Genomic DNA, 20,751 nt, shown 5'->3' on the forward strand with positions numbered 1-20,751 from the left:
GCTTGAACTCGCGAGGCGGAGGTTGCAGTGAGCCAAGATCGCGCCACTGCACTCCAGCCTGGGTGACAGAGCGAGACTACGTCTAAAAAAATAAATAAATAAAATTAAAAAAATTAAAATAAATAAAAGTTTAAAAATTTACTTCTTTCAGCTGGGTGAGGTGGCTCATGGCTGTAATCCTAGCACTTTGTGAGGCTGAGGTGGGCAGATCACTTGAGGTCAGGAGCTCGAGACCAGCCTGGCTAACATGGTGAAACCCTGTCTTTACTAAAAATACAAAAATTAGCCAGGCGTGGTGGCGGGCGCCTGTAACCCCAGCTACTCAAGAGGCTGAGGCATAAGAATCGCCTGAACCCAGGAGATGGAGGTTGCAGTGAGCCGAGATTGTGCCACTGCACTCCAGCCTGGGCAACAGAGCAAGACTCAGTCTAAAAAAAAAAAATTTACTTCTTTCTCAGGAAGCCATGGAAGTGTATGCACCATCAAGATATTAGCGTAAACTATGAAAAAGAAAGACACAGAAAAGAGAAACCAACACAGAAAAGACATGAAAAAAATTTCCAGGTAAACACAAAGAGAAACTCTATTACAATAGTTACGCAGCATCCTTAAGACATCAACCTGTTCCTATTGGGATAGAAAAGTTAGAAGACTCCAAGAGTGACTGCAGAGGGAAATAATGAAGGAGGAGGAAACAAAGATCATGTGATAGGTTTGAATTTGTAAAAATTCTTTTACACATCTTATTGGAGAGAGTGGTCTGACTTGGTCATAGTTAAAGAAACAAAACAAAACAAGAAAAACCCATACCATTTTATAATCCAAAATCCTTGGAAGGTATGGACAAATGTCTTAATTAACAGTTGCTTTAACAGGTGGAGGGATCACTAGCTGGGAATGAAGGACAAAAAAAAAAAAAAAAAAACACTTAAAAAACACTGATGTGTACCAAAGATGAACTTTACGTTATTTCACATTTCTGCCTAGATTGATTAGCCTTGCATGTGCTAAAGTCAACTAAATGCCATCCTGGCCAAGTGTGTCATAGATTGGTGACTCCCACAACGCCTTACAGAGCCTCTCAAAACACTGCTTCCAGGCTATGACTTTTGGACCTTGCCAGTAGCTCAGAGAGTGGATTTACTTACTGACATGTCCATTCCATGAAGTCTTCGTGTTTCCTGAACCATTACAGTCTCTAGTATTTTATAATACAAAATTTCTGCCAGCTTTAGTCTGTTTACAGCAAAGTCTATCAGGGAAATACAGAGAAAACATGTGTTAATGAATTTTAGTTGTTAAGGACTGAAAAGCAAAAATTATATATAAACTTAAATCTGATACATTAAGAATAGCAGGGCAGGCCGGGAATGGTGGTTCACGCCTGTAATCCTAGCACTTTGGGAGGCCTAGGCAAGCAGATCACCTGAGGTCCGGAGTCTGAGACCAGCCTGACCAACATGGTGAAACTCCATCTCTACTAAACATACAAAATTAGCCGGTGTGGTGGTGGGTCCCTGTAATAGCAGCTACTTGGGAGGCTGAGGCAGGAGAATCGTTTGAACCTGGGAGGAGGAGGTTGCAGTGAGTCGAGATCATGCCATTGCACTCCAGCCTGGGCAACTCGGTCTCAAAAAAAAAAAAGAAATAAGAATAACGGGAGAGGAAAAACCGTGAATTTCTAATTTTGGGGGGATTACTTATTTTCAATGCTATGCCAACTGTAGTTTTCTTTTCTTACCTATGTGAGATCCTGGCTGTTCATCTGTTGATTGAGTATAGTGTTGACAGAAAGTCTCTCCTATTCCTTTTAGTATTTTCATAATATTTTCCATAGGATTACGCACACAAGATCTACAAAATACAAGAGGAACCAATTACCAAACCAAACCAAACAAAAACAAAAACAAACAAACAAAAAAGACTCCACACCAGAATACTAACATGCCTTCTTCTTCTTTCTTTCTTTTTTTTTTTTTTTGAGATGGAGTCTCGCTCTGTAACCCAGGCTGGAGTGCAGTGGTGCGATCTCAGTTCACTGCAACCTCTTCCTCCAGGGTTCAAGCGATTCTCCTGTCTCAACCTCCCAAGTAGCTGGGATTACAGGCGCGCACTACCACACCTGGCTAATTTTTGTAGTTTTAGTAGAGATGGGGTTTCACCATGTTGCCTAGGCTGGTCTAGATCTCCTAACCTTGTGATCCACCCACCTCAGCCTCCCAAAATGCTGGGATTACAGGCATGAGCCACCATGCCTGGCCAACATGCCTTCTTTCAAGAATTGGTTTTTAGAAGCCAAAGTTGTATTCTCAGTTGGAAATCTACATATGTAAGCAAAGCTTTATATGATAAAATATTTTAACACGTAAAATTATATAATAAAAATACAGATTGTATACACATGTAATAAAATTTTGCTGCTGTAAGTTTGACTATACTATGTACCTTATATGAGTGGAATCATGCAGTATTTTGTCTTTTTGTGATTGACTAACTTAACATAATGTACTAAAGGTTCATCCATGTTGTAGCAAATGGCAGGATTTCCTTCTTTTATAAGGCTGAATAATATTCCATCTCATATCTCTATCTCTATCTATCTATCTATCTATCTATCTATCTATCTATCTATCTATCTATCTACCTACCTACCTATCTACCTATCTACACACACACACATACACCCACAGCATTTTCTTTCTCTATCAATGGACACTTAAGGTGTTTCCACATCTTGGCTATTGGGAATAATGCTGCAGTTAACATGATGTGCAAATATCCCTTTGAGATGCTGTTTTTAATTCTTTTGGATGTATACCCAGAAGTGGTATTGCTGAGTTATATGGTAGTTCTATTTTTAATTTTTTGAGGAATGTCCGTACGGTTTTCCATAGTGGCTGCACCACTTTACAATTCTACCAACAGTGTGTAAGGGTCCCAATTTTTCCACATTCTTACCAACACCTGCTATTTTGGGTTTTTTGGGGTGATGAGTGGGAAGTGGCTATGCTGATATGTGAGGTATTATCTCATTGTGATTTTGATTTGTAACTCCCTGATTAGTGATATCAAATATTTTTTCATATGCTTTTGGCCAGTTGCATATACTCTTTGGAGAAATATCTGCTGAATCCTTTATACGTTTTTAAATTGAGTTATTTGTTGTTCTTGAGTTTCAGGAGTTCTTTACATATTCTGAGTATGAACCCCTTAACTAATATATGGTTTACCATTACTTTTCCCATTCTATAGGTTGTTTTTTTACTCTGTTGATTGTTTTCTTTGCTATGTTAAAGCTTTTAGGTTTGACGCCGGGCGTGGTGGCTCACACCTATATTCCCACTTCGGGAGGCCAAGGTAGGTGGATCACTTGACGCCAGGGGTTGGAGATCGGCCTGGCCAACATGGTGAAACATGTCTCTACTAAAAATACAAAAATTGGCCAGGCCTGTTGGCTAACGCCTGTTGTAATCCCAGCACTTTGGGAGGCCAGGGTGGGTGGATCACCTGAGGTCAGGAGTTCGAGACCAGCCTGACCAATATGGTAAAACCCCGTCTCTACTAAATACAAAAAATTAGCCGGGCGTGGTGGTGCATGCCTGTCATCCCAGCTACTCAGGAGGCTGAGGCAGGAGAATCGATTGAACCTGGGAGGCGAAGGCTGCAGATCGGGCCATTGTACTCCAGCCTGGGCAACAAGGGCGAAACTCTGTCTGAAAAAAAAAAAAATGCCTATTCCAGGGTTCACTATTCCTAGTCAGGGACGTCTAGTTATATGAGGATCTCTCCCCAAATCTTCATGGAATGTTGGAAAATGGCAGCCCTTGGCTCATGCCTGTAATCCCAGCACTTTGGGAGGCTGAAGCAGGCAGCTCATGAGGTCAGGAGATCGAGACCATCCTGGCCAACATGGTGAAACCCCATCTCTACTAAAAATACAAAAATTAGCTGGGCATGGTGGCAGGCGCCTGTAGTCCCAGCTACTTGGAGGCTGAGGCAGGAGAACTGCTTGAACCTGGGAGGTGGAGGTTGCAGTGAGCCAAGATCATGTCATTGCACTCCAGCCTGGCAATAGAGCAAGACTCCGCCTCAAAAGAAAAAAAAAAAAAAGGAAAGAAAGAAACAATGACCAGGTTTTATTTGTTTTGTTTTTTTGTTTTTGTAGAGATGAGGTGTCGCTATGTTGCCCGGGCTAGTCTCAAACTCCTGAGCTCAAGCAATACACCCACCCTGGCCTCTCAAAGTCCTGGGATTACAGATATGTGCCATTGCACCTGGCCTCTAATATGGATATCTTAACAATATTAAGTCTTCCAGTCCACAAACACAGATGTCTTTCCTTTTTTTTTTTTTTGTTGAGATAGGGTCTTGCTCTGTTGCCCAGGCTAGAGTACAATGGTGTGATCATGGCTGAGCTCAAGCGATTCTCCCATCTCAGCCTCCCAAGTAGCTGGAATGCATATCACCATGACTAATTTTTAAATTTTTTCTGTAGAGACAGGGTCTCATCATGTTGCTCAGGCTGGTCTTAAACTCCTGGGCTCAACTGATCCTCTCGCCTCAGCCTCCCAAAGTGCTGCAATTACAGGCATGGGCCACAACACCCAGCGTTTCCATTTATTTGTGTCTAGATTTTTTTTCTTTTGCATTCTATACTTCCTTTTTCTTATTGACATATTTGTATATTTGCTTTGTCACTGCTTTTCAAATTATTCATGTTTGAACAGTAGTTCAATCCAGATCTATTTACTCAAATGATATGGAAGGTAGATCCGTGACAGTCTTCCTACCTTACTGGCAGTATGCTTTTCTTCCGAGCTATTTCTGAGGCTGGAGATTGTTCTGTCTACTTTCTTGTATCCTGAAGGTTTGAGGAATGAGGGAGAGCTCAGCTATGTTCAGCTTTTCTTGGAGGACCAGGGCTTCGCGTTGTCTTCTGAGATTTAGTTAAATATTCCTATTCTAGGGTTCACTATTCCTAGTCAGGGACGTCTAGGTATATGAGGATCTCTCCCCAAATCATCATGGAATGTTGGAAAATGGCAGCCCTTGGCAGTTGTTCTGCTGGGATCCTGCTGGTGGTACATATGGACTTTCAATTGGGAAGGTTTGTATGACTTTTTGTCTGTCTGCCTACTCCCCCACTTGTTTCTCTCCAAATCTGAAGTATTGATGAGAATTCTCAAGATCTATCACTATACCCTCTTTCCCCAACACTGCTTAGGGATGGGAATACCAGAATCATCAATTTTCTTTTTGATCTCTACTTTGGAAATTTGTCATGAAATCATATCTCTCTCCTCATTTGGTTGCCATTGATAAATATTTTGCTGGTTTTGACTATTCTCTTATTTTATTAGGTATTAGGAAAGAAGGTTCTCTGATCTGGCTTCATTCTACCACCTTTACCAGGAATCATGCTTCCTTAAAAAACAAAACAAAAAAACTGTATAAAATTCCATTTTATGGGCTGGGCGCGGTGGCTCACGTCTGTAATCCCAGCACTTTGGGAGGCCGAGGCAGGTGAATCATCTGAGGTCAGGAGTTTGAGACCAGCCTGACCAACACGGAGAAACCCTGTCTCTACTAAAAATACAAAATTAGCTGGGCGTGGTGGCGTACGCCTGTAATCCCAGCTACTCAGGAGGCTGAGGCAGGAGAATCACTTGGACCTGGGAGGTGGAGGTTGCAGTGAGCCGAGATCATGCCATTGCACTCCAGCCTGGGCAACAAGAGTGAAACTCTGTCTCAAAATAAATAAATAAATAAATAAATAAATAAATAAATAAATAAATAAATCCATTTTTATGGCTGTACCACCAATATGCAATTAGTCCCCTATCTAATGGACATTTAGAATGGCCCCATTTAAAGTTAATGTATGTCCTTATACAGGTGATCTTTAGAAACAAACAAAAATAAAAATAAATTAAAAATAAAGTCAATGTAAAATCAAAACATGCATAACTCAGGGGTAGTTACAAGAGTGAAATATCAGTGCGAAATAATCTTTAAGGTACACTTATCTCTAAAAGTCTATACTCCCATGAAATAACATTATATATAATTTTTTTTAAGAGACAAAGTTGGCCTGGCATGGTCGCTTATGCCTGTAATCCCAGCAGTTTGGAAGGCCGAGGCAGTTGGATCACTTGAGCTCAGAAGTTCAAGACCAGCCTGAGCAACATGGCAAAACCCTGTCTCTACAAAAAATATAAAAAATTAGGCATGGTGGCTTGTACCTGTAGTTCCAGCTAACTTGGGGGACTGAGGTGGGAGAGTTGCTTGAGCCCAGGAGGTGGAGGCTGCAGTGAGCTGTGATTGCAGCACTGCACTCCAGCCTGGGAGACATAGCGAGACCCTGTCTCAAAAAAAAAAAAAAAAAAAAAAAAAAGGGAGAGATAAGGTCTCCCTATCTTGGCCAAGATGGAATTAGTCTCACTATGTTGGCCAAACTAGCTTCCCAAGTAGCTGGGACTACAGGTGTGTGCCACTGTGCCTGACTGTTATACATAATTTTTAATAGGTACTTCAATATGGTTTTAGGTCAATATATTTTGTGATTGAAATGGTATAGTAAAACTTGCTAGATGAACATCCACTATCTTGAGAATTCTGAATATACTAAAAATAGAATGGAACAAGAAATCTAATTTTAAAAAGACATTTGGAAAAATAACAGTATTGTACATACTCAAAAATATTTATAAGTTGGTCACTAGGTGCATTTTTCAGACCAGCCACAATACTCTGTAACCGGCTCACACTTTGGGTGGCTGATGCAACAGGAGTAATGACTGCTTCTTTTTCTCGTAAATATCTCCGTCCGGTCAGTGGGGTAGAAGGTGCAAATGACCTTTTCTGTCAGAAAAGAAAAATCCGTGAGTTTTTAAAAGTTACCATCTTCCTTATTATGTGTTTAATTCAGTGCATATACCATCTTCTCTATTCATATTTATAATATCCATGAAATTTTTAGCAATACTATGCTAATAACATCCTTATATTTGAATAACACTTTTTAAAAGCACTTTCTACATATAATTTCATTTAATCTTCACACCACTGATTTGAAAGATAATGTATACATAATTTAATTTTATATATGAGGAAATAGGAACAGAGAAATTTAAAAACTTATTTCAGTTGACAAAGTTAATGGTAAAGCTTGGACTAAAACTTAGGTTTTACTATGTTCTAGACAAGTGAATTTTCCATTAGATCTCTTCCTCCAACCCATTTTACACATAAATACAGAGTTAAGCCTTGGCCATTAACAATCAAGTCCAGAGTTTTATGGCTGAAGTTACAGAAAAACACATAGTTTGTGTCACGGGTAGGAAAGCAAACTAAAATTTAAAGCAACGTAACGGAGCCTAAGTTGAAGCAAAGAAAGAACTGTAAGAAAGCAAAACTTCTTCTTCATGTCAAAAGACATATACTCTACTAATAAACCCAGTCATGCTGGGAAAATGGATATAAAATATGAATAGTAAGAAATGAGGTAAAAATACTAAATGCCAGTTTTAAAAATTACCTTTTAAGGCTTTCATGAGAAATATGAATTAGTAGAAGAAGCTCAAGATTGAACTTGAAAGATGCTTCTGCTGTTAGTAGAATCACACACAGAGAGAAAAAGATCATTCAAGATTGAGGCCAGGCTAGGTTATATTACTTTTTCAAAGTGTTGTTGAAGGTTATACTCCACATTAGCCTGTGCTGTCAGTTTCCCTAATGGGGTGTCACGAGTGAACTTTCGAGGTGTTCCAATTTCCTCTTCTGCGTCTGCTCCCAAAAAGATCCTCTCATCAAAATCACCAACAGTTAGAACATACTCTTCATACTCCTTATTCACTGCTTTGCTGCAAAGAGAATTATTATAAGCTGTAATACTAAGTTACACAATGGATTTATTTTGACTTGAAGATAGATTTAGTGTTTACAGCTTAGAAAACTTGACAACTTTCTAATTTTTATTAACTCTGACCATCTAACAATATCAGAGGGTCCTACCTGATTATGGACATTCTTCAAATTCATATACACAACCAATAAATTACTTTCAAAAGTGAGAGACTACATATACTTAATCTGAAAACTAGTTGAATCTAATTATGAAAATGGTTTCTGATCACTAAGGAAACAATAGTGGCTTTGAAATATGGCAGGTGGAGGTTGCAGTGAGCCAAGATTACATCACTGCACTCCAGCCTGGCAACAGAACAAGACTCTGTCTCAAAAAAAAAAAAAAAAAAAAATGGGCCAGGTGCGGTGGCTCACGCCTGTAATCCCAGCACTTTGGGAGGCCGAGGCGGGCAGATCACGAGGTCAGGAGATCAAGACTATCCTGGCTAACACGGTGAAACCCCATCTCCACTAAAAATACAAAAAATTAGCCGGGCGTGGTGGCGGGCGCCTGTAGTCCCAGCTACTTGGGAGGCTGAGGCAGAAGAATGGCATGAACCTGGGAGGCGGAGCTTGCAGTGAGCTGAGATCACGCCACTGCACTCCAGCCTGGGTGACAGAGCGAGACTCCGTCTCCAAAAAAAAATATGGGCACTGCCAACATGTGATTAATGAAAGAATGTAAAATCAAATACAGAGTCATTGGGTCTGTTTATGAGTTTCTCAAGAGAGTGGCTGTTTTTTGTTTGTTTTTAAGACAGAGTCTCACTCCGTCACCCAAGCTGGAATGCAGTGGCCCAATCTTGGCTCACTGCAGCCTCTACCTCCCAGGTTTAAGCAATTCTCCTGCCTTAGCCTCCTGAGTAGCCGGGACTACAGGCTTGTGCCACCATGCCCGGATAGTTTTTGTACTTTCAGTAGAGACGGGGTTTCACCATGTTGGCCCAACTTGGCCTCCCAAAGTGCTAGGATTATAGGTGTGAGTCACTTCGAGCTTGGCTGAGTAGCTCTTTTAAATGCCAATTGGCTGGGTGTGGTGGGTCATGCCTGTAATCCTAGCACTTTGGGAGGCTATGGTGAGAGGATTGCTTGAGGCCAGGAATTCGAGACCAGCCTGGGCAACACAGTGAGATCCCATCTCTAAAAAAATAAAAATAAATACGTGTCAATGATTTTTTTTTTTTTAAATTGAGTTGGAATCTCGCTCTGTTGCCTAGGCTGGAGTGCAATGGTGTGATCTGGGCTCACTGCAGCCTCTGCCTCCTGGGTTCAAGTGATTCTCCTGCCTCAGTCTTCCAAGCAGCTGGGATTATAGGTGTGCGCCATCACACCCAGATAATTTTTCTATTTTTAGTAGAGATGGGGTTTCACCATGTTGGCCAGGCTGGTCTCAAACTCCTGACCTCAAGTGATCAGCCCACCTCGGCCTCCCAAAGTGTTGGGATTACAGGAGTGAGCCACCATGCCCGGCCTCTTTCTTTTTTTCTTGTTTTTTTTTTTGGAAATAGGGTCTCACTCAGTCAAGCAGGCTGAAGTGCAGTGGTGCAATCGTGGCTCACTGCAACCTCAACCTCCCAGATTCAAATGATCCTCCCACCTCAACCTCCCAAGTAGCTGGGACTACAGGCTCACGCCACTACGTCTGGCTGATTTTGTATTTTTTGTAGAGACAAGGTTTCACCATGTTGCCCAGGCTGGTCTCCAACCTTCTGAGCTCAAGCAATCTGGCTGCCTTGGCCTTCCAAAGTGCTGGGATTACAGGTGTGAGCCACTGTGCCCGGCCTTAATTTCTTTTCTTTTCTTTTTTTTTTTTGAGATGAGTCTTGCTCTGCTGCCCAGGCTGGAGTGCAGTGGTGCGATCTCAACTTACTGCAACCTCCACCTCCCGGGTTCAAGCGATCCGCCTGCCTCAGCCTCCCAAGTAGCTGGGACTACAGGCGTGTGCCACCACACCCAGCTAATTTTTGTATTTTTAGTAGAGACCGGGTTTCACCATTTTGGCCAGGATGGTCTCAATCTCCTGACCTCGTGATCTGCCTGCCTTGGCCTCCCAAAGTGCTGGGATTATAGGCATGAGCCATTGCACGCCTGGCCGAGTAGCTGTTTTAAATGCCAATTGGCCGGGTGTGGTGGGTCATACCTGTAATCCTGGCACTTTGGGAGGCTATGGTGAGAGGATTGCTTGAGGCCAGGAATTCGAGACCAGCCTGGGCAACACAGTGAGATCCCATCTCTAAAAAAATAAAAATAAATACATAAGTATCAATAATTTTTTTTTTTTTAAATTGAGATGGAATCTCGCTCTGTCGCCTAGGCTGGAGTGCAGTGGCATGATCTCGGCTCACTGCAGCCTCTGCCTCCTGGGTTCAAGTGATTCTCCTGCCTCAGTCTCCCAAGCAGCTGGGATTACAGGTGTGCACCACCACACCCAGATAATTTTTGAATTTTTAGTAGAGATGTGGTTTCACCATGTTGGCCAGGCTGATCTCAAACTCCTGACCTCAAGTGATCGGCCCGCCTCGGCCTCCCAAAGTGTTGGGATTACAGGCGTGAGCCACCATGCCCGTCCTCTTTCTTTCTTTTTTTTTTTTTTGGAAATAGGGTCTCACTCTGTCACCTAGACTGAAGTGCAGTGGTGCAATCACGGCTCACTGCAACCACAACCTCCCAGATTCAAACGATCCTCCAACCTCAACCTCCCAAGTAGCTGGGACCACAGGCTCACACCACTACGTCTGGCTGATTTTTGTATTTTTTGTAGAGACAGGGTTTCACCATGTTGCCCAGGCTGGTCTCCAACCTTCTGAGCTCAAGCAATCTGCCTGCCTTGGCCTTCCAAAGTGATGGGTTTACAGGTGTGGGCCACCGTGCCTGGCCTTGATTTCTTAAAATAAATGTATTTAAAGCCAACAAGTCTTAGTGATAATAAACATTCAATGCCACTAAAGCAGAGAGAACTTGAATTTGGAGGTCTTACTTTGATATACTGTTATGCTTAACAAATTTCAACAAATCAACAAATACGACAGCTTGTGATAAGCCAGGCACCATTAGTACTAGATATTTACCTATTATCAGTAAAACTTGAAAGGTCCAGGAGGCATTCTCCTTTTAATATCTGTGAAGAAAAAATTATTTTGGGACACCATATAATTAAGCATATTAATACACACACAAACGTGAAATTTATCTAAATTTCCATATTGTTATAACACACACACAAAACAGAATTATTAAATATTTCTTTCAGACTAGGATAAACTATTTAGCATGCAAATAACTTTTTTTTTTAACTTTTTTTTTTTTTTGAGACAGGGTTTTGTTCTGTCACCAGGGCTGGAGTGCAGTGGTACAATCATGGCTCACTGCAGCCTCAGCGTGCCAAGTAGCTGGGACTACAGTTGTGCACCACCATGCCCAACTAATTTTTGTATTGTTTGTAGAGACAAGGTTTTGCCATGTTGCTCAGGTTCGTCTGGAACTCTTGGGCTCAAGCAATCCACCTGCCTTGGCCTCCCAAAGTGTTGGGATTACAGGCGTGAGCCACCGCGCCCAGTCCCTGGGATCCTTTAAAAAAAGTTTACTTTGCTAGAGATGTTTAGCATACAGACAATGGGCCATAATATAGATATCTGAGGAACACAAGACTGAATACAAAAATTTGTATAAAAGAAGAAGAAACCAGTAAGGGAAGAATTTATGCTTAAAGAAAAATCTCATAATATTTGAAAAGTGGGATCCATAATCCAAACCCCTCCTTTTACCAAAGAGAAATCTTGAGGCTTAACTACATTTAATGGCTCGACGTTGGGGAAATAAGAAATTGAAACCCAAAGGAACAAGCCAATTCATAAATGTAGAAATAGCTAAGTTAATTACCAAGGAGACAATGTCCAGAATGCACACAGATAGCCTACAAGTGGCTACAAAACTATCATGGATTTTCTGCTCGATTTACATGGAATTAAAACTGTGGTTGTTATACATCATCCTACTTTTAGTCAACAGTCAGCAGTTATTCAAATTGTGGCAGTAAATTAGTCAGCTTATTCTGACCTCCTGTTTTTCCTAATTCTTTGTCAGCCCTACTCTGATGTTCTATTCTTTACAATTCTTTATCAGTACCTCCTACGGTTGCCTCTGACAGTACATTTACCCAACAGTACATATAGTTGGTCACATTTTTCAACAGCTCTGTTTCTCACATCACACAAGATCATAAGGAAATTCTGAATCACAGTAGAGGCTAAAGCCTGGGAATCCTGACCCTAAGTTCTATAATGCTGAGAACTTGCTTAAAACATTTTTTTCTTTTCACATTACTGGTGATCTGTAAACATCTCAGTCATCTAATTATAAGTACAGTACCTTCCTGTCAAAGAGTTTTGAAATATATGGCTTAAAGTAGTGCTCCTTTATTCCTTTTGCTTCTACGAGAAGTCCATCATGCAGTTCACACAGTACAGCAATGATGCAGGGTGGCTCTTCAGAAGCCCTAAAGTCAGCAGTATGAAAATCAGATGGTAAACCTAGTTTGACAGTGTAGGAAGGGCAGAGGGAAAAAAAAATAGTCAACTTTTAAAAATCTTTTTCCAAAAACTGATAATCAGTTTTCAAAAATAAATAAAAGGTCTTACCTTTAAATGATGGATTTAGCAAGTCTTGTCTATTTGGGCACATAATCGCATTGGCAAAAATCAGATCCAAGCAGCATAGAAGTAAATGATAAGAGTTTACTAAGTCATCCCCAATCATCCGAAAATTACCTTTATAAGGGGAAAAAAAAAAAAAGACACAAAAACCAGAAACCTCTCATGTCAAATAGCACCAAGTTCCCACAGTAGAAATGTAAGACCACTGAAAGTGTCATCTTACCCTTAGTATAAACAAAAAGTGTCCAACAGAAATTAAACAGATCCTTAACACTGCAAGGAATCCTCCTAAAAAGGGAAAAAAATTACTTTTTGTCTGACTAGCTCGCTAAATATCATGTAAACTGAAATAGTAAATATAAATATCAAATAGATCAAATTACACATGAAATTCCATTCATGAAGAAAAGTAATCTATTATTTATGAAATGGACTTAAGTAAGCCTTTCCAATCTGCATAAAATAATCAGAACATAGGGCTGGGTGTGGTGGCTCACGCCTGTAATCCCAGCACTCTGGGAGGCCGAGGTGGGTAGATCACCTGAGGTTAGGAGTTCGAGACCACCTTGGCCAACACGGTGAGACCCCGTCTCTACTAAAAATACAAAAAATTAGCCAGACGGGGTGGTGCACACCTGTGATCCCAGCTACTCAGGAGGCTAAGGTAGGAGAACCTCTGGGAGACAGAGGTTGCAGTGAGCCGAGATCAGGACACTGCACTCCAGCCTGGGCAACAGAATGAGACTCCTCAAAAAAAAAAAAAAAAACAACAACAGAAAGAAAAATAAGTAAAAGTATTATCCTGAATTTCCAAATATGGATAATTGTACATGGATTTAAAAAGAAAATAATTAAGTTCTTTGCAGGAATACTTTTCATAAAAAACAGACTTTCAAAAAAGTACATTCTCTTAGTTTGTATCATAATCTTTATGTCAATTATATAAGGATTAAGGGCTCACCTCTGCTTCCGGCTTCGTGGTAACTTTGGTGGTTCTTCATATGGATTTTGAAATATATCTAAAAAAATTGGCTCATATTTTTTGAATATTACAGTAGACACCTCAAAATTTCTCTCTAGCCTTTCTATACGTTCACGAAATTCTTGTGGTAGATTTGACATGTCCATCCATTTCTTCATTTTACTAAAAAACTGTATTAAACTAAAAAAAAAGGAGGAGAAAAAAGGCACCTTTAAAATTCATTTATATAATGGATTGAAAGGAAATATTCTATTCATGACTAAGACTCTTTATTAAAAAGCCAGATCTCCCAGGCAACATAGTTAAGACCCCATCTCTACAAAAATTTAAAAAATTAGCTGGGTGTGGTGGCATGTGCCTGTAGCCCCAGGTACTTGGGAGGCTGAGGTGGGAGAATTGCTTGAGCCCACGATGTCGAGACTGCAGTGAGCCTCAATCATGTACTCCAGCCTGGGTGACAAAGCAAGACACTGTCTTACATGAACAAAGAACAAACACCATCCCTCAAGCCTAAATTTAATTAAAAAAAAAAAGTCCTCACTATGAAATCACTTTCGTTCCCAGGATCACCAGGGGAATACAGGTTATTAATTAGTGGTCATCACATAGAGTTACTTCTATGGAGGGAGCGAGAGCACCTATCTACTTCCTTTATTCTCTATATTACCTAGACAATATTTGCATAAAATTTACAAAGTTAATGTTAGTTAACAGATTGACAGTTTATAAAATTAGTTTGAGGGAAAACAGAAGTCTCCCAAATGGAAAGACAATTCCATTTTCCAAATGGGAATTTGATTACAAAGCACCAGATTGTTACAGGTTAGGAGTAAAATTCAAGAGTTTGAGTTCCAATGTGTGGTTCCACAACCAAAAGTAAAGAAGGTAGCACATACTCAGAAAAAAACTTAATAGCTCTGGTGCCCAGGTTGGAGTGCAGTGGCACCACCTTGGTTCACTGCAACTTCCACCTCCTGTGTTCAAGCAAGCCACCGTGCCCAGGCCAATTCTGGGTACATTTTTTTATGTCCCTATGTTAACGTGGTCTTAGATAGAAAACTTGTCATGTCAAAGCTCACTTAATTAAAGGTCTAGCAATATATACAGAATAATACTTGTAATTTTTTTTTTTTTTTGAGATGGAGTCTCACTCTGTCGCCCAGGCTGGAGTGCAGTGGCATGATCTTGGCTCACTGCAACCTCTGCATCCCAGCTTCAAGCAATTTTCCTGCCTCCACCTCCTGATAGCTGGGACTACAGGTGCACACCACCATGCCTGGCTAATTTTTGTATTTTTAGTAGAGACGAGGTTTCACCATGTTTGCCAGGATGGTCTTGAACTCCTGACCTCAGATGATCCACCTGCCTCGGCCTCCCAAAGTGCTGGGATTACAGGCATGAACCACCGCACTCAGCCCTATGTTCTGATTATTTCATGTAGATTGGAAAGGCTTACTTGAGTCCATTTCGCCTGGCCAATACTTATAATTTCTTTTTAAGGTGACAGAAGACATTAATAGCAAATCATCCAAAGCTATTTAATATGGTTTGGATGTTTTGTCCCCTCCAAATCTCATGTTGCAATGTAATTTCCTTGGCTGGGCATGGTAGCTCATGCCTGTAATCCCAACACTTTGGGAGGGTGAGGCTGGAGGATCACCTGAGCCCACCAGTTTGAGACCAGCTTGGGCAATACAGTGAGATCTCGTCTCTACAAAAAATTTAAAAGTTAGCAAAGCATGGTGGTGTGTGACTGTGGGCCCAGCTACTCAGGAAGCTGAGGCAGGAGGATCACTTGAGCCTGAGGGGTTGAAGCTGCAGTGAGTCATGAACATGCTACTGCCTGGGCAAGAGAGTGAAAGCCCGTCTCAAAAAAATAAAAAAGAAACGTGACCTCCAATGTTGGAGGTGGGCCTAGTGGGAGGTGTTTGGGTCATGGGAGCAGATCCCTCATGAATGGCTTGGTGCTCTCCTCATGGTAGTAAGTTTAGTTGTCACTCACCTGAGATCTGGCTGTTTAAAAGTGTGGCACTTCCCACCCTCAATTGCTCCTGCTCTCATCATGTGATGTGCCTCCTCCCCCTTCACCTACCATGACTGTAAACTTCCTGAGGCCCTCACCAGGAGCAGATGCCAGCCCCATGCTTCCTATACGGCCTGCAGAACCCTGGGCCAAATAAATCTCTTTTTTAAATAAGTCACCCAACCTCAGGTATTCCTTCATAGCAACGTAAAACGTCCTAATACAGCATTCAAACTCTGGACATGCTGATTATAATCTGAGACTCTTAAGGACCTCATTAAAAGATTCTTACCAATAGCAGCAAAAAATTTGTCAGATTACTAAATATTTTTTGGCTTACAAAAAATTATGCTCCCTTACAGAGGACTTTAAAAATTTTGTTTTTTGGCCGGGTGCAGTGGCTCACGCCTGTAATCCCAGCACTTTGGGAGTCCGAGGCAGGTGGACAACCTGAGGTCAGGAGCTCGAGACCAGCCTGACCAACATGGAGAAACCCTGTCTCTACTAAAAATACAAAATTAGCCAGGCGTGGTGGCACATGCCTGTAGTCCCAGCTACTCCGGAGGCTGAGGCAGGAGAATTGCTTGAACCTGGGAGGTGGAAGTTGCGGGGAGGTGGAAGTTGCGGGGAGGCGGGAGGCGGAAGTTGCGGTGAGCTGAGATCGCACCATTGCACTCCAGCCTGGGCAACGAGAGCGAAACTCCGTCTTAAAAAAAAAAAGACTGTTTTTATTTTTGGATGGTCACATTTTGCATGTGAAACCCTCTGCTTTGAGGACATTTCCACTTTTGAGCCTTGTCTACCACTAAACAGATCAGCTTTACTGGAAGCTAGGATGAAGGCATATAATCTGATATCCTTTATCAGATACATCTGCTTGAGATTTTGAATCTGAAGCTGCTGGTGCAGAGAAGTGAAGAAGTGGTGAATTCTTACAGCAGGATCAATCTCCTGGGGCAAATAAAGTGGCAATGTCCAGGGACAGCATTGCTAGCCATGCAAACTATGTCCCTGCTAGATGGATTCTGTGATATGCTCTTTGGCTGTGTGGCCAGCATCCTTTTGTTCCTGGCCTTTTCTAAGCCTAGTTTTCTTAAGTCATCCTAAAGATTTTATCACCTATCCAATACTTCTTTTAGGTCAGCCAAAGTTGGTAAGTGATATCTCTTATTTTTTTGAGATAGGGTCCCGCTCTGTCACTCAGGCTGCAGTACAGTGGCGTGATTGTGGCTCACTGCGGGCTTGACTTCCTGGGCTCAAGCAATCGATCCTCCCGCTCCAGCCTCCCAAGTAGCTGGGACCACAGGTATGTGCCCCCACACCCAGCTAATTTTAAAATGTTTTTTAGAGACAGGGGTATCACTTTTTGTTGCCTAGACTGATACTTGCTTTTTATAAACAAGAGCCTTGACTACTACATCATCATATAATCCATTGTACATACTGCTCTCCCAAGAATGGCTTTCCTAACCTGGAACAAAATGCATCAGGGTGTTTGAAAACAAAAAAACCTTATAGCACTGTTATAACTTAAATCATAATTACAGTTTTTAAAACTAAAATAAGAAGCAAAGTAAACTTCACAGCTTTCAATTCATTGGGATTCTGTTACAAAGAATATGCTACTGCTGGGTGTGGTGGCTCATATCTGTAATCCCAGCACTTTGGGTGACTGAGGTGGGAGGATTGCTTGAGCCCAGGAGTTTGAGACCAGCCTGGGCAACATAGTGGGACCTCATGTCTACAAAAAACTTAAAAATTAGCTAGACTTGGTAGTGTGCACCTATAGTCCCAGCTACTCAAGAGGCTGAGGTGGGAAGATTGCTTGAGACCAGGAGGTCAAGGCTGCAGTGAGCTGTGACCACATCACTGAACTCCAGTCTGGGTGACAGAGTGAGATCCTGTCTCAAAAAAAGAAAAAGAAAAAAAAAAAAAGAATACACTACTCAAGTTGGGTGTGGCAGCATGTACCTGTAGTTCCAGCTACTCAGGAGTCTTAGGCGGGAGGACTGCTTGAGCTGAGGAATTCGAGATGAGTCTGGGCAACATAGTGTGATCTCATCTTATAAAAAAAATTAAAAGGCCGAAGCGGGCGGATCACAAGGTCAGGAGATCGAGACCATCCTGGCTAACACAGTGAAACCCCGTCTCTACTAAAAATACAAAAAAAAAATTAGCCAGGTGTGGTGGCGGGCACCTGTAGTCCCAGCTACATGGGAGGCTGAGGCAGGAGAATGGCGTGAACCCAGGAGGCGGAGCTTGCAGTGAGCTGAGATCGCGCTACTGCACTCCAGCCTGGGTGACAGAGCGAGACACTGTCTCAAAATAAACAAACAAACACATTTTAAGCTGGCATGGTAGCTTACACCTGTAATGCCAGCACTTTGGGAGGCTGAGGCAGGAAGACAGCTTTGAGTCCAGGAGTTCGAGACCAGCCTGGGCAACATAGAGAGAACCTGTCTCTATATAAAGTTTAAAAATTAGCTTGGCATGGTGGCATGCACCTGTGATCTTAGCTACTCGAGGGGCTGAGGTAGGCAGATCGCTTGAGCCTGGGAGGTTGAGAGTGCAGTGAGCCATGATTGCGCCATTGCACTCCAGCCTGGGTGACAGAGCAAGACCCGGTCTCAGAAAAAAAAAAAAAAAAAAAAAAATTTAAGAGAGAGAGAGAGAAGAGAATACACTATCCAAGCAAGTATATGAAAAGGTGCTCAACATCATTAGCCATCAGGGAAATGCAAATCAAAACTGGGATGGCTACAATAAAAAAGATGGATAACAAGAAGAATTGGCAAGAATGTGGAGAAACTGGAACCCTTGTAAACTCCTGGTGGGGACGTAAACTGGTACAGTCACCTTGGAAAACAGCCTGACAGTTCCTAAAAAGGTTAAACACAGGGCTGGGAGCGGTGGTTCACGCCTGTAATCCCAGCCACTCAGGAGGCTGAGGTACAAGAATCGTTGAAACCTGGGAGGCGCAGGTTGCAGTGAGCCGAGATCATGCCACTGCACTCCAGCCTGGGTGACAGAGTGAGACTCTGTCTCAAAGAAAAGTTAAACATAGAATCACCATATGACTCAGCAATTCCACTCCTCTCCATATATATCCAAAAGAAAAAATATATGTCCACATAAAAAGTTGTATACAAATGTTCATAGCAACACTAATCAATAGCCAAAAGGTAGAAATAACTCATTAACTGATAAATGGATAAACAAAATGTGGTATATCTATGCAATGGAATATTATTCAGCCATAAAAAGAACTGCTGATACATGCTACATCATGGATGAACCTTGACACCATTATCCTAAAGAAGCCAACACAGAAGACCACATATTATACGATTCCATTCATATGAAATGTCCAGAATAGAAAACTCTATAGAGACAGAAGTTGGATCAGTGGCTGCCAAGAGCTGGGTGTGGGGGTTGGAATACGAAGTGAATGCTAACAGGGGTTTCTTTTTAGGGTGATGGAAATGTCCTAAAATGGATTGTGGTGGTGGTTACACAACTCTGTGAAAATACAAAAAACCATGGAACTGTACAGTTTAAAGGATGAATTATATGGTATGTCATAATATCTCAATAGGCCATTAAAAAATACCTCCCCACAACACTACTCCAAAGAGGTTACAGTAAATACATGTAAATATGTTAGAAATATTAATTTGTTCACTTTTTTTTTTTTTGAGATGGAGTCTCAGTCTGTCTCCCAGGCTGGAGTGCAGTGGCGCGATCTTGGCTCACTGCAACCTCCACCTCCTGGGTTCAAGTGATTCTCCTCCCTCAGCCTCCTGAGTAGCTGGGATTATAGGCACATGCCACCACACCTGACTAATTTTTGTATTTTTGGTAGAGATGGGGTTTTGCCATGTTGGCCAGGGTGGTCTCAAACTCCTGACCTCAGGTGATCCACCCACCTCGGCCTCCCAAAGTGCTGGGATTACAGGTGTGAGCCACTGCACCGGCCTAATTTGTTCACTTTTCTAGAGGCAATTTGGCAACATGAATAAAAAGCCTTAAAAATGCTCAAGTCCTTTCATCCAGAAATTACTTTTTAAAGACTCTAACCTAAGAAGAAAGTAAAAAATACAGGCAAAAATACAAAGATGCATATCATGATACTTTGTGTGAAGGTGTTGTTTTTTAATAAGTAATATGCACAAGCACAAAATTCTAAAAGTTACTAAAGCATGTATAATGAAAATTCTCTTTCTCATCACCTGCCTCCCAGTTTTTCTCCACTAAGGCAATCATGGTTGCCTTAGGGACTAATAGACTGTCACCAGGTTTTGTTTATCTTTGCAGAGGTATTTTGGGAATTTATAAACATATACCGGCATACATAATTTTTTCCACTCAAATGATGTCATACTACAACAGTAGTCCCCCCATTTATCCTCAGGGAATATATTGCAAGACTCAGAGATGCCTGAAACTGCAAATAGTACAGAACCATATATAGAGTATATATTTTCCTATACGCATATACCTATGATAAAGTTTCATTTACAAATTAGGCACAGTAAGAGTTTAACAATAATAAAATAGAACAATTATAACAATTTACTATAATAAAAGTTATGTGAATGTGGTCTCTCTCTCTTTCTCAAAATATCTTATTGTACTGTACTCACCCTTCTTGTGATCTGTCAATCTGATAACTGAGAGGGCCACTAAGTGGCCAACAGGCAGGTAGCATACACAGCATGGATACAGTAAACAAAGAGATGATTCACGTCCCAAGCAGGATGGAGTGGATAGCACAAGATTTCATTATGCTACTCAAAACCATACACAATTTAAAACTTAAAATTGTTTATTTCTCGAATTTTCCATTTAATATTTTCAAACCATGGCTGATGGGCTACTGAAACCATGGAAAGTGAAACCAAGGATAAAGAAGGATTAATGTACCTACAATATTCTGCACCTTGCTTTTTCCTCTAATTTATCTTGTACATGTTTTTACATCAGTAAAACCCCTTCTATCATTTTAACAGCTGGAGTTTATTCCATTGTATACCATTCATTTTATCTCTTAAACTTTTTACTTTGAAATACCATCAAACCTACACTTGCGAGGAGAGCATAAGAAGTCCTTTATACCCTTTACCAAATATTAACATTTTGCATATTTGCTTTATCTTTTTTTTTTTTTTTTTTTTTTTTTGAGGCAGAGT

At 41.2% G+C, this 20,751-nt stretch overlaps 1 protein-coding gene across 4 annotated transcripts in view; it reads right to left on the bottom strand.

Annotated features, from left to right (window-relative positions):
* RBL1 (RB transcriptional corepressor like 1) overlaps nucleotides 1-20,751 on the bottom strand; it is a 95,263-nt gene that overhangs the window by 54,237 nt on the left and 20,275 nt on the right. The window contains exons 3-11 of one of the 4 annotated variants that reach the window (XM_034947024.3): nucleotides 13,519-13,719; nucleotides 12,781-12,845; nucleotides 12,543-12,671; nucleotides 12,274-12,434; nucleotides 10,974-11,023; nucleotides 7,676-7,862; nucleotides 6,695-6,861; nucleotides 1,742-1,854; nucleotides 1,149-1,252 (exon numbers count right to left, since the gene is read on the bottom strand). In XM_034947024.3, the coding sequence (XP_034802915.1) occupies nucleotides 1,149-1,252; nucleotides 1,742-1,854; nucleotides 6,695-6,861; nucleotides 7,676-7,862; nucleotides 10,974-11,023; nucleotides 12,274-12,434; nucleotides 12,543-12,671; nucleotides 12,781-12,845; nucleotides 13,519-13,719 (1,177 nt within the window). The other 3 variants (XM_055104506.2, XM_055104507.2, XM_034947026.3) reach the window with 3 other exon arrangements.

This window comes from Pan paniscus, chromosome 21, assembly GCF_029289425.2.
Source record: "Pan paniscus chromosome 21, NHGRI_mPanPan1-v2.0_pri, whole genome shotgun sequence".
Taxonomy (NCBI): domain Eukaryota; kingdom Metazoa; phylum Chordata; class Mammalia; order Primates; family Hominidae; genus Pan; species Pan paniscus.